This window comes from Papio anubis, chromosome 11 (genome assembly GCF_008728515.1).
Source record: "Papio anubis isolate 15944 chromosome 11, Panubis1.0, whole genome shotgun sequence".
Taxonomy (NCBI): domain Eukaryota; kingdom Metazoa; phylum Chordata; class Mammalia; order Primates; family Cercopithecidae; genus Papio; species Papio anubis.
The window spans coordinates 99,520,555-99,534,236 of record NC_044986.1 but is presented as its reverse complement, the minus strand read 5'-3'; the positions used below and the strand labels follow the sequence as shown (position 1 = coordinate 99,534,236).

The 13,682-nt window shown below is 45.4% G+C and overlaps 1 protein-coding gene across 8 annotated transcripts in view; it reads left to right on the top strand.

Annotated features, from left to right (window-relative positions):
• PDSS1 (decaprenyl diphosphate synthase subunit 1) overlaps positions 1–13,682 on the top strand; it is a 52,711-nt gene that overhangs the window by 30,945 nt on the left and 8,084 nt on the right. For 7 of the 8 annotated variants that reach the window (XR_001906222.3, XM_003903479.4, XM_017962608.1 and 4 more), the window contains 2 exons: positions 7,859–7,939; positions 8,085–8,198. Coding sequence is in view for 6 of the 8 variants with exons in the window: in XM_003903479.4 (XP_003903528.1) it covers positions 7,859–7,939; positions 8,085–8,198 (195 nt within the window). In the remaining 2 variants the exon portion in view is untranslated. Of the gene's footprint in view, positions 1–7,858; positions 7,940–8,084; positions 8,199–11,228; positions 11,294–13,682 lie in introns of all 8 variants that reach the window. The other variant, XR_002524205.2, reaches the window with a different exon arrangement.

Genomic DNA, 13,682 nt, shown 5'->3' with positions numbered 1-13,682 from the left:
AAAATCACTCCACTGCATTCCAGCCTGGGCAACAGAGCAAGACTCTCTCTCAAAAAAAAAAAAACAGAATTCATGTTATTATCAAAAGATGACTTATTTATTTACATACATACTCATGCAAAATACATTTTGTAGCTTAGTGATGAAGACTGTGGCTTGTTCGCCAGAAAATCTGGTGGGAATGAGACCTGAGAGGTCAGGGGGTCTGCCCAGTTCTGCAGCCAGACAGCAGCTGAGCCGGGACTTGAACCCAGAACTGAGTATGATAATCCTACCTTTTCTGTCTCTCTCTCTTTTTTTTTTTTTCCTGAATTTCTGTTCTCTCCAGGGCTGCTTGTGGCCTGGAATTAATGGGCTGTCTTCCTATTACTTGATTTTCAAAGCCTTCGGTACCACTATGGAATTGCATATTGTGGGTAACGTTAGCAGAACACTCTTTTTTATTTAATTCATTTTTTTGAGACAGAGTCTTGCTCTGTTGACCAGGCTGGAGCGCAGTGGCACAGTCTCACCTCACTGCAACCTCCACCTCCCAGGTTCAAGTGATTCTCCCACCTCAGCCTCCTGGGTAACTGGGATTACAGGCGCCCACCACCACATGCCACACCCGGCCTCTTTTTTTACAATATTCGTATCTATCTATAGGCCTCATTCAGATCTTGCCACTTGTGAACTGTTATAACAAAAGGGAAAACGTACTTTTCTGTTCCAGCATCCAGTCCAGGATCTCACGTTGCATTTAGGGGTCATGACTCTGTAGTCTCTTGTCATCTACAACAGTATTTCTTTGCCTCTCATTTACCTTGGTATTTGGAAGAGTGCAGGCCAGTTATGTTGTTGAGCCTCTCAATGGGGCTTCTCTGATATTTCTCAAGAATCAATCCAGGTTATGAATGTTTGGCAAGAATACCACAAGAGCGGTGCCGTCCTCAGCTCCTCACACCAGGAGGCACTTGCTGTCTCTCTGTCCTGCTACCGGTGATGTGTGCCTGGATCACTTGATTAGGATACTGTCGGGCTGGGCGCCCTGGCTCATGCCTGTAATCCCAGCACTTTGGGAGGCCGAGGTGGGCGGATCACCTGAGGTCAAGAGTTCAAGACCAGCCTGGCCAACATGGTAAAACCCTGTCTCTACTAAAAATATAAAAAATGAGCTGGGCATGGTGGCGGGCACCTGTAATCCCAGCACTTTGGGAAGCCGAGGCGGATGGATCACCTGAGGTCAAGAGTTCGAGACAAGCCTGGCCAACGTGGGTGAAACCCCTTCTCTACTAAAAATACAAAAATTAGCCAGGCATGGTGGCACATGCCTGTAGTCCCAGCTACTCAGGAGGGTGATGCAGGAGAATTGCTCGAACCCGGGAGGCGGAGGTTGCAGTGAGTTGAGATTGCACCATTGCATTCCGGCCTAGCCAACAAGAGTGAAACTCCATCCCCCCAAAAAAAAAAAAAAAAAAAAGGGATACCATCTGCCAGGTTTCTTCAATCTAAAATTACTATTTTAACCTATTTTGGGTGAAGTGTTTTCAGATTATGTAAAGATTATTCTGATGGTTGTCAAATGGCTGTTTTTCTATTTTCATCATTTCTTCTATATCACTCTTCTACAAGACAGTTGGTATTCTATTTTTATTATTATTATTATTATTTCATTCTCAGAAGAGGTGAAGAGTTGGTATTCCATTGTAAGGAAGCTCTTAACTATATGGGCTCTTGGATTCTTATTTTATTCTGTATCTTTTTTTTTTTTTTTTGAGATAGGGTATCACTCTGTTGCCTATGCTGGAGTAGTGCAGTGGCGCAATCTCGATTCACTGCAACCTCCACCTCCCGGGTGATCCTCCACCTCAGCCTCCCAAGTAGCTGGGATTACATGCGCCCGCCCCCATACCCAGCTGACTTTTTGTATTTTTAGTAGAGACGAGGTTTTGCCATGTTGCCCAGGCTGGTCTCAAACTCCTGGCCTCAAGTGATCGCCACCTTGGCCTCGCAAAGTGCTGGGATTACAGGCGTGAGTCACTACGCCCAGCCATCTTATTTGATTCTGTAGATTATAACACTGTCATTATTTATTTTAATACTCAATTATCCAACGTATGGTCCATGGGGGAGGCCCTTTAATCTGGTTCTGTGTCCTCCTATCGTTTTTTCAGCACCCCATTTCTGGCAGGAGATATTCAGCCCTGTTATTCACTGTTCTCCAAGGAACCCACATTCCTTTTGGTGGAAAACGGTGTTAAGAAACCAGAATTTGAGTATTGGGTGTCACCGTTTCTAGACCCACCCAATGGACAGAGCTAGGAAATACATGTATGTATTATATGTAATGTAGGTAGATACATGTATATCTTTCTGTACCCATCGGCACTTATTCAAAACCATGAGGTATCAAACAGATAGTTCTAAATCCATCTAACACCACAGGATTTGTGGTTTATTCCAGGATTCCATCTTTCCATATTTGTAACTCACTTCCCAAACAGTGAGAGACCTGGCTCCTATTCTCCACGGTGTGTTTATTTGCACAATCCAAGAATATACCACAGGAGTTTCCAAATTCATGACTCATATCTCTGTGAAAAGCAAACCCAGTAGCTAGACTCCAGTATTTGTCATTCCTTTTGTCTTGGGCCTGAGGATAATAGAATCAAAGTTTATCTGTTCAAAAGTTACCTTTCTCTGTGGATCAGTGTGGTTATGTTATTATTTGGACTATATTAACCCATTTATGCTAGTGTTCCACTATTGGAACGCTAAGCTTGTGGAGTTACTTCTATCCTACTGCTCAATGTCATTACCAAGGTCTGATTTTTCACACAAAAAAATTTGCAACCTCCAGCATAAATGGGTTAATAGTTGGGTTCATTTTTATTCCATTTTAGGGATTCCCTTTCATTCTTGCTGATTTCGGGTTTTGGTTTTGAGCGTTTTGTTATTGTTGCTGTTGTTTTGAATGTTTGAAACAATGTGGCCGGGCGCAGTGGCTCACGCCTGTAATCCTAGCACTTTGGGAGGCCAAGGCAGACGGATTGCTTGAGCCCAGGAGTTTGAGACCAGCCTGGGCAACATGGCGAAACCTCTTTCTACAGGAATACAAAAATTAGCTGGGCGTGGTAGTGCACACCTGTAGTCCCAGCTACCTGGGAGGCTGAGGTGGGAGGATCACCTGAGCCCTGGGAGGTTGAGGCTGCAGTGAGCCATGATCACACCACTGCACTCTAGCCTGGCAACAGAGTGAGACCCTGTCTAAAAAAAGAAAAAGAAAAATTAGCTCCAAAAGTCAGAACTATGCAATACAGTAACTCTCCCTTTTGCCCTGTTCTCTTCCCCTGCCCCCTTGTAGGTAAGCAGTCTTGTTCGTTCCTGGTTCCTCCTTCCTGGGTTTCATTTCGCACAAACAAGCAGCCACAAGTATGCTCAGTCTTCCCTTCTTTCTTACAGAAGAGGTAGTACCCTAGACTACTCTGCTTTACTTTGCATTTCTTAACAGTTTATTAGGAAAATGATTCCACATTGGTTTGTAGGATCTTCCTCATTTTTAAAACTGCTGTGTCAGGGCTGGGCATGGTGACTCATGCTTGTAATCCCAGCACTTTGGGCGGCTGAGGTGGCCAAATCATGAGGTCAGGAGTTCAAGAGCAGCCGGGCCAACATGGTGAAACCCGTTCTCTACTAAAAATACAAAAATTAGCTGGGCGTGGTGGTGCGCACCTGTAATCCCAGCACTTCGGGAGGCCAAAGCAGGCAGATCACTTGAGGCCAACATGGTGAAACCCTGTCTCTACTAAAAGTACAAAAATTAGCCAGCTGTGGTGGTATATGGCTGTAATCCCAGCTATTTGGGAGGCTGAGGCACAAGAATAGCTTGAACCCGGGAGGTGGAGGTTGCAGTGAGCCGAGATCACGTCACTGTACTCCAGCGTGGGCTACAGAGTGAGACTCCCATCTCAAAAAAATTAATAATAATAAATAATTAATTAAAGCTTTTTTTAAAGCTACTGTATCAGATCCCATTGTGTGGACATAGCATGGTTTGTTCAACCAACCTTCTATACATGGGCATTTAGGTTTCCAGTTTTGCAATTACAAACACTACTGCAAGGGCTGGCCTTGCATAAACCTATTTTTGTGTTGTGAGAGGAGTGCCTGCAGGGTGAATTTAGGGGTAATTGCACATATGGTTTTGTTAGGCAGCACCACATTTCCCTCTGTTGGGTCTGTACCAGATGTGTTTCCACCAGCAGCTTTTCAGAACCTCTTTTCCCACAGCCTTACTAACTGAATGTGCCATAACACTTTTGAGTTTTTGCTAGTCCGGTAGAGGAGAATGTATTGCGGTGGACTTTTAATTTACATCTCTCCTTTCTGAGTGAGTGGAACATTTTTCAGATGCTTAAGGGCCATTTATTTATTTATTTATTTATTTATTTATTTATTTATTTATCGGAGTCTTACTCTGTCACCCAGGCTGGAGTGCAGTGGCACGATCTCGGCTCACTGCAACCTCCACCTCCCAGGTTCAAGCAATTCTCCTGCCTCAGCCTCCCAGGTAGCTGGGATTACAGGCGTGAGCCACTGCGCCCGGCCCTTCCCCATCTTGTTGAGACAAGGCTTGTAAGGATGTGATGCAAGGTGTGAACGTTCCCCAGAAAGAAGTGCATATGCACAACACAGCCTGGCTGCAGCATCTGCTTCAAACAAAACAGTCGGTCGAGCTCCACTTTCTTTGACTTAATCATTCTTCATGCTCCACCCATTTCCGGAAAGACGTGAGGCATCTCTCTGATGCTGAGCGCAAGTCTGCGCACCTCTTTGCCGCCTTGTATGTTGTGCCATGTTGTGTCTAATTTGTGGCAGTTTTCTGTTTTCCTGCCACAGATCCAGACAGTCCTGACCTGGGATGGGGAAGCAGGACTCTCTGGCATGGTCTTTATGCCACCCCAGGGAAATCTGGGATAGTTGAAATCTGAGCAGTAATGTCCCTTCGCCATGTGTCAGGCAGAAGCCGCCCACTAAATAACCTCTGTGTCAGCATGTGTGGGCGTAGAGGGGGCAGTGCAGACAGACTGCAGCTTTGTGCGTACTTGGACACGTTCCTTGACCTCTTGGAGGTTCCATTTTATTGCCCAGCATAGAAGCAGCACAGCAAAGTGATGGAGAGAACAGTACCTAGAGCCAGACCGTCTGGGATGAAATTCAGGTTCCAGCGTGTCAGAGCCATGTAATGCCTGGGACCGTCTGTGCCTCAGTTTCTCGAACCTCATAAGTGACTTAAAAGGTGAGAATTCTCAGAACAGTGCCTGGCACATAGTGGATACTCAGGAATTGTTAGCTTTTATCATCACCAACCACATAATCCATATTTGTGGGATATTGTGAGGTTTAGCTCAAATCATACCAAGTACTCATCATACGTGCTCCACACATTTTACTCCATTAAAATGTTCACTAACAGATTTTTAGGCCGGGCGCGGTGGCTCACACCTGTAATCCTAGCACTTTGGGAGGCTGAGTCAAGCAGATCACCTGAGGTCAGGAGTTTGAGACCAGCCTGGCCAACTTAGTGAAACCCCGTCTCTACTAGATACAAAAATTATCTGGGCATGGTGGCGCATGGAGGCTGAGGCAGGAGACTCGCTTAAACCTGGGAGGTGGAGATTACAGTGAGCCCAGATCATGCTGCTGCACTCTAGCCTGAGTGACAGAGAGACTCTGTCTCCAAAAAAAGAAATGGATTTTTAGAAAAGAAAGTTTATATTCTCTATGGCTTTGTGTGGAGGAAACAGCATTAATCTCACTACAGGAGACTGCTTCACTCTCAGTGATTTCTATCTAGGAATATCTTGGTTCCCAGTATCATTCTGGCCTGAGCTCAGCACATCCCAGGCTGCCCAGATCTTGCCATGCTCTCCTCTGAGCCAAGCTGATCTTAGCTTCTCAGAAGTTTCTGAATTGTCCCCCATGTGGTCTCCCAGACTCTTTAGTTGAAAAAAGGAGCCCTGCCTGACTGCCCAGAGGTCAGTGCCTGCCCACGGGAAGGGGTTTGCTGTTGAAAGCAGTTACTGTTCACTCAAGTCCGTGGCCACCTTTATGGTGCATGCAATTTTACCATGTACTTATGGCCAAGCCCTACATAGTCAACAGACCTCATTAAGTTGTCAAAAAGCATTCTCAGGCTGAGGACATTATGCGACCTGGCTTCAGTTGGCAGAGGTGCGTGGACACTGCCAAGGCTCCTATTTCTGGTTCCAGTGGATGAGGAGGAGGACAATTATTCATAATAATGGCAAACAGCAGGGTGCGGTGGCTCACACCTGGTGGTAATCCCAACGCTTTGGGAGGTGGAGGTGGGAGGATCATGAGCCCAGGAGTTTGAGGCCAGCCTAGACAACATGGTGAGACTCCATCTCTACGAAAAAATTAAAAATTAGCTGGGTGTGGTTGCACGTGCCTGTAGTCCCAGCTATTCAGGAGACTGAGGCGGAAGGAACCCTTGAGCCTGGGAGTTCAAGGTTACAGTGAGCTGTGATTGCACCACTGCACCCCAGCTTGGGCAACAGAGTGACATCCTATTTCTAAAAAGAGATAATAATAGCAAACACACATTGAGTTCTAACCAGGCGCCAGGCACTATACTGAGGGTTTAAATGCAGCATCATGTCTGTTTCTCACAGTAACGCTACAAGGTAGGTGCTTGTGATTTCCACATTGTACAGATGAGGAAGCTGAAGCCGAGAGAGGTTCAGTAACATGCCGACGTCACGTGGTACTTGTAAAGGTTACAAATGCAGCCCCACAGTCTCACGGCAGAGCCTGCAGCGCTGCACCACACGGATGCCTGAGCCAAGTTCACTCCCTGACCGGAGAGCCACAGAGGCAGGACCGAAGGTCAGGGGACAGGGTTTCCTAGCATCTGCGAGCCTTTCAGAAAGGCAACTAACTGTGCAGCGCTCCAGCTGGCTTTCTCACGGAGATTGAGCAGAGATGTCTCTCCGGTAGACACAGACCGTCTCTCCCCTCCCCCGTGTTGGTTTTACCCAGGCTTTGTTTTCTGAAAATGTGGCTGGGCCTGCTTAACATGCTTAGCAGGGCACTGGGAAATGCACTTCAGTGGCCGGTGCCAGCTAGCTTTTTGGAGTTTTAAAAAGACTTTCCGAAGTCTTATTTCTCCCCCACTGAGAGGAGGGAAAAGGGTTTTTATACAGTAACTCCTTTTGAGAGAAATGTGGAAACAGTGGGACCAGTGAAGTTCCTTCTGATAATAAAAAAGCGATATCTGTGTCTGAAGCAGAGGCTTGAGACGATTTTTATGGACAAAGCAAGAAATAACTGCATTCAGAAACAGGTGAAATTCCCAAAGATGATGAAAAGGACTACAGATGGGGAAATTGTGTGTGATTACATGAGTATCTCTTCCTGAAATGAGGGACACATTGATGGAGATTATTAAAGCCAACAGTAATTGGGCTCGCTTGCCGAGTGCTGGAAGTCAGTATTTCACAGATGAGGGTCTGTTTCTTGTGCATGTCAGGAAGGTTTACTTAGCCTGTTACCAGCAGAATTAGTCCAGCTGTAGCTCCGTTTTTCCTAAGCAGTGGGAAAGGCTGCTTATCCTGTCTGAAAGCAGGGGCCGGAGAAGGGGAATTTTCTTAGAATTTAACGACACAATCTGAGGCTGAAACTCTGTGATTGGAAATGCGGTTTTGTACATGCTTGGTGTCCCTCTGATGTCAGCGTCTCCTGACTGTGTATAATCTAGCCCCGCTACCTCCTATTTTAAGGAATTCCTTCAGTCAGGGGTCAGCTGCTGTGCTGCTGGCTGGAAGCAGCTTATCTCAGAATGCTCTTTTTGTTTCAGGTCTCTGTTCTAGGATGTCCCGACCCAGTGGTGCATGAGATCGCCTATCAGTACGGAAAAAATGTAGGAATAGCTTTTCAGGTTGGTATGCTTTTTATTTGTAAGAATGGTAGCACCGTGATACAGTCAGCATTCTCCCCTAGTGTGGAATTGCCAAAATAGCAGGAACAATGGCAGCGATGTTGGCCTGGCGGTGCTCCTTACATCCCATTTTTCCTTTTGCCAGCTCATAGATGATGTGTTGGACTTCACCTCATGTTCTGACCAGATGGGCAAACCAACATCAGCTGATCTGAAGCTCGGGTTAGCCACTGGTCCTGTCCTGTTTGCCTGTCAGCAGGTAAGTGTTACGAACTCCCTTCGACACACCACTGATAGCCCCACAGAACTGACGTCCCGCGACACACCTGATGGGGAGGTTGCATGACGGAATGGATGGGAAGGCATCCGGGTAAGAGATGACAGGTCTGCATTTGATCCTGGCTCTGAGTGAGATGTTAGGGCTGGTCATTTCACCTTGCTAAGCCTGTTTCCTTATCTGTAAAACTGAGAAGATCAGCTTTCTCCCAGGGGGGTTGTGAGGATTCGCTAAGATCCTATTTAAGATCTTTGTGTCTTGTGGTGTGCCAGAGGCATGTGAGGTAGCATCATGATTATTTCCATATATTTTGGCCACTGGCAAAGTGAACAGTTTCCAAGTGTTGATTATAGGACTGGACTCTGGTGGTCCTCAGAGCCCCTTAAAAGGCACAGGAAGCATCAGGGGCCTCCAAGCATAAGAAATTCTCCAGTTTCAGAAGTTTAATGAGACTCTGCTGCTCTGAGAGAGGCCTTAGAACTTCGGCCATTGCCTCAAAATGTCAAGAAGTCAGTGGAGTGCAGTAGACCCACATAGTTCCTTCTTTCTCCGGATTGAGGGACTGAGAAGTGAGGAAGTCAGTACAGCTGCCCTCGTGTCCCCCTTAATGTGAATGAAAGGCTTAGGAAGCTTCAAAGATGTTCCCTCGACTGACAAAGCAGACATCCTCACAGCCTCCTCTAGATGCTGGCCACATGGCTTGTGGCTGTACTGAATGTTACTTGAAATAAGTGAGACATTAGTTGGTGTTGGAACATCTTGTTAATAGATTTTCATCTTAGTAGTATTTAATTTGGTATGTAGCAAAGCAATAAGATGTTCATCACCGTGCCATGAAATTCAACATTAGCTCTTTGGTCTAAAATTATAGTAACTTTTGGTCTTTCAGAGATTTTGCCTCATTCTGTCTTCACGTTTACAAAGGTCAGTCATGTCCTCCATAGAATTCAGTGATTCCACTGTGATACAGAAACCATGACCCTTGCTTTTGGTGGGTTTCTATTGGAGAGAGGAAAGATTATCTTTCACCCACTATCTAGCACAGCCATTGGCAGCGTGATTCTTCCCAGGGGAGGCTGATGTTCTGGGTGGCTGGGCCAGGCTACTTTGGCAGCTTGCTAGGGCTATGAATGGAGATGTCAGGGCACTTTGAAGGAACACCTGCCCTCATTATTACAAGGCTTCCATCCTCTCAGACTTTGGAGGCTGACGTAAGAAGTGAAAGATATGCTATAAATAGGTCCTCTCTCCCAAAGAGACTTACTTGCCAGCCCAAAATCAAGGAGCATAATACATGTGCCCAGTTTTGACAAAAATTTCTAAAAATCCCCTTTTGTACATTGAGGCATGAGTGAGGAACGTTTGAGCCGTGTAGATACTATGCCGGGGATTAGAAAAATGAGGCACTGGCTTCCACCTATACAACTGCGAACATTACTTCTCAGATGCTTGTTAGTAAACGTGAGTGAAGGACAGTAAGATGGACTGAGTGTGCTGAAATCCAGCTAGCTTGGTAAAGATTCCTCTACCTAGGCTCTAAGATTGTCAGGATAGAAGGAAAAAGCCTCTCCCTGGAGAAGGCGCTGAAAACGTTTTGGTTGCTGTATTTGTAAAAATCTTCAAGTTGTTAAATACTTGTTATGAACCCCAGAATACCAAGTTATTGGTTGAGTCCTTCTTAAACCTTAAGTTTCACTCTGAATATATTTCGAAAGAAACTAACTTACTTTCCCCTCCACACACAAAGGAGTAACGGCTAACTCTGCCTTCATATATAGTGGGGGACAGGGGAGATGGACCTCTTCTACATAGTATCTGTCAGTAATCTATAAGAGATTGAAAAATGCTGGTTAAGGCTGGGTGCAGTGGCTCATGCCTGTAATTCCAGCACTTTGGGAGGCCAAGGCAGGTGGATCACGAGGTCAGGAGTTCAACACCAGCCTGACCAATATGGTGAAACCCCGTCTCTACTAAAAATACAAAAGTTAGCCGGGCATGGTGGTGCACGCCTGTAATCCCAGCTACTCGGGAGGCCGAGGAAGGAGAATCGTTTGAACCTGGGAGGCGGAGGTTGCAGTGAGCTGAGATCGCACCACTGCACTCTAGCCTGGGCGACAGAGTGAGACTCCATCTCAAAACAAAAAAAAAAAAGAGAAAGAAAGAAAAATGCTGGTTAAAAAACGCAAGCAAGGCCGGGCGCGGTGGCTCAAGCCTGTAATCCCAGCACTTTGGGAGGCCGAGACGGGCGGATCACGAGGTCAGGAGATCGAGACCATCCTGGCTAACACGGTGAAACCCCGTCTCTATTAAGAAATACAAAAAACTAGCCGGGAGGTGGCGGGTGCCTGTAGTCCCAGCTACTCAGGAGGCTGAGGCCGGAGAATGGCGTGAACCCGGGAGGCGGAGCTTGCAGTGAGCTGAGATCCCGCCATTGCATGGCCGACCTGGGGAAACAGCGGGAAAAAAAAAAAAAAAAAAAAAAAAAAACGCAAGCAAAAGGAAGAAAAAAGATTACTGTACCCCGAGCCATGGTTTTGTGTGTGCTTTACTGGGAAATCCCAGTCATGAGGCACCTACTCACAGTCACCAGACAGCAGTGTTCTCATCGGCCCATAAGGCAGTGAGTTTAAAAGGCACATTGCAGCCTCAGAAAAGGGAACACAGAATGGAGTCCAAGCAGGAAGTGACTCTGGACAGAACTCATTTCAAAAGTAGACTGCTGTTTCTGTCTTGTGGCACGTGGGCCAGACGTTAGCCAAATATGTATTTATAAGTTGCCTTCTAATAAAACAGCAAGGTTAGGCTCTTTTGTGGAATACACTGTCAAACAAGAGATTCTTAGCAAGAAATGTGTCAGAAGATTTTGGGGACTAAAATTCATTCTGGGTAAAAACAAGTTCCAAAAATAACATTAAGAATGTGCAGTATCTCCACTTAATGAAAATGTGTTTTTAGTTTACAAAGGATTCTTTCATACATTATCTCTAATCTCACAACTCCTCTTTGTGGTAGATATCATGGTGCCTATTCTACAAGAAAGAAACTGATGCTCAAACCTCGCCAAAATTAAACATCTGGTAAATGGCACAGCAGGGAACTGAACAAGTCTAAGACCAGTATTCATTTTCTTACATCATACACAGTGTTATTGCCACGGGTAATGCTGAGAAGTTAGTAGCTATGATACCAAACAGGCCTTCCCACAGAGCAGGTAACTAACCCACCCGGGCACTGATGATACTCAAAGCATCATCTCTGTGCGATGTCTTTGTTATTGTGAACAACATACCTACTTAGTGGAGGAGTTTCTAAGACGCCTGTAATCCTTTCCCTTTGGTAGGTGAGTTGTGTGTGCTGATGAGACGCTCTTTGAGCTTTTCCATTTGTGAACACTGGGCCAGGGCAAGCATTCTTGGGAAACCACCTTTTCCTTTTTAACTTGGTGTGGTGGGTTGTCTTGGAGTTTGCTCCACCCAGCACTTGACAGAAACCCCCTCTCTTTGGAGTTCCTTTATTTTTAACATCTCTCTTAAGGGGTTTCCTGGTAACAGTTGGTTCAGAGGATTTAAGAAGAGTTTTGGGGATTTCTGGAGAAGTCCCAGGGATGACAGCATCCTCCCGTGTATGTATGTATATGTGTACATATTCTCTTTAAGAACAAAAACCTCAAGTTAATTGGATTTTGAAAGCTTCAGGAACAAAATGGAAGTGCTTTACTTTATCTGATGAAACTTCATTACTCTTCAGATATCTTTTTCAACAAAAACAAATCTTTCCTTTCTTCTGCTTCTCTTCCTTATTTGCTAAGTCACTAGACCCAAATGTCAGCTGTAGCCACGTTTCCAAATGCCATCACCAGCCCCTGCACCAGCTGCACAGGCCTTATGCTGTCGTGGTGACTAGTTGGTGCCTTAGAGTGACCCACGTTTTGCTTGGGAAAACTCATCTACTGATCACCTTGGCGGCTCAGTGTATGGATGGGTTTCACAGCGCTACAACCTGATTTACCCACAGGTGGTTTTCCTACTCTTAAAAACACCACCTGAGCAAACAGAACTTTTATTTGTCACTAAATCTGCAGGCAATTGTTCTTCGTGCTGTGTTTCTCTTTTCTTTTCCACATACACATGAAGGGGACTGGGGAGTGCTCAGGGAAAAGTTTGATGTTTTGCATATTATAATTGCACACATGACATGTTTGGAAGGAAGGATGTAGTCACTCAATGCAAATAATTTTTTCAAATTTTGCTTTCTCAGTGCTTTTCATAGTAAAAGCATCAGTGAAAACACCCAATCAGCACATCTTACTACACTTGCCGGTACTGTAGAAAAAGCTTATACATCATAAACACAGTAATGTCACCAGATGCCTACAAGAGGATCACATTAGTGTTAACGATAAAACCTTCTAGATATCCAGCAAGTATGTGGTATTAAAAAACGAAAACAGGCTATGTGTAGTGGCTCACACCGATAATCCCAGCACTCTGGGAGGCCCAGGTGAGAGGATCATGTGAAGCCAGGAGTTTGACACCAGCCCAGGCAACAAGGCAAGACCCCATCTCTATGAAAAATTGAAAAATTGGCCAGGCGCAGTGGCTCACGCCTGTAATCCCAGCACTTTGGGAGGCCGAGGTGGGCGGATCACAAGGTCAGGAGATCGAGACCATCCTGGCTAACATGGTGAAACCCCGTCTCTATTAAAAATACAAAAAATTAGCAGGGTATGGTGGCATGTGCCCCGTAGTCCCAGCTACTCGGGAGGCTGAGGCAGAAGAATCGTTTGAACCCGGGAGGCGGAGGTTGCGGTGAGTCAAGATTGTGCCACTGCACTCCAGCCTGGGCGACAGAGTGAGACTCCATCTCAAAAAAAAATTTTTTTTTAATTTTAAAAAATTAGCCAGGTGCATGCCTGTAGTCCCAGCTACTTGGGAGGCTGAGACAGGAGGATCACTTGAACCTATAGGAGTTTGAGGCTGCAGTGAGCTATGATTGCACCACTGCACTCCAGCCTGGGCAACAGAACAAGTCTCAAAACAAAACTAAAACCTACTTGATTTGGCTTTTTTACCACAGAAGTTGATTTGGGCTTCCCTGATTTCTTTCTAGTAGCTTGTTTTCTTCTTAAAACACCAGTAACTAAAGGAAATTACTGGTTTTCGTAAGAACTAACCAGTTGCTGGCTCTATAAATTCTGTAAACACATTAGCAGTCTCTACATGTTTAGAGCTTTGTTCTGACACATATTTTGGTCTGAAAGAAACATTCTTTCTTCGTCTGTGATCACTTGGCTGAGGCTTTTCTATGTATGCCCTATTTTTTCTTCTAGGATTACTAATACCATGGTCATGGTTACAGGACAACTTATTTCATCTTCAGGTTCACTGCCAGGGAAAAACTGGCAACTGCTATAAGCACTGACGTGGCCAAAACCAAACACATCTTACCTCTTCCGTGGAGCCATAG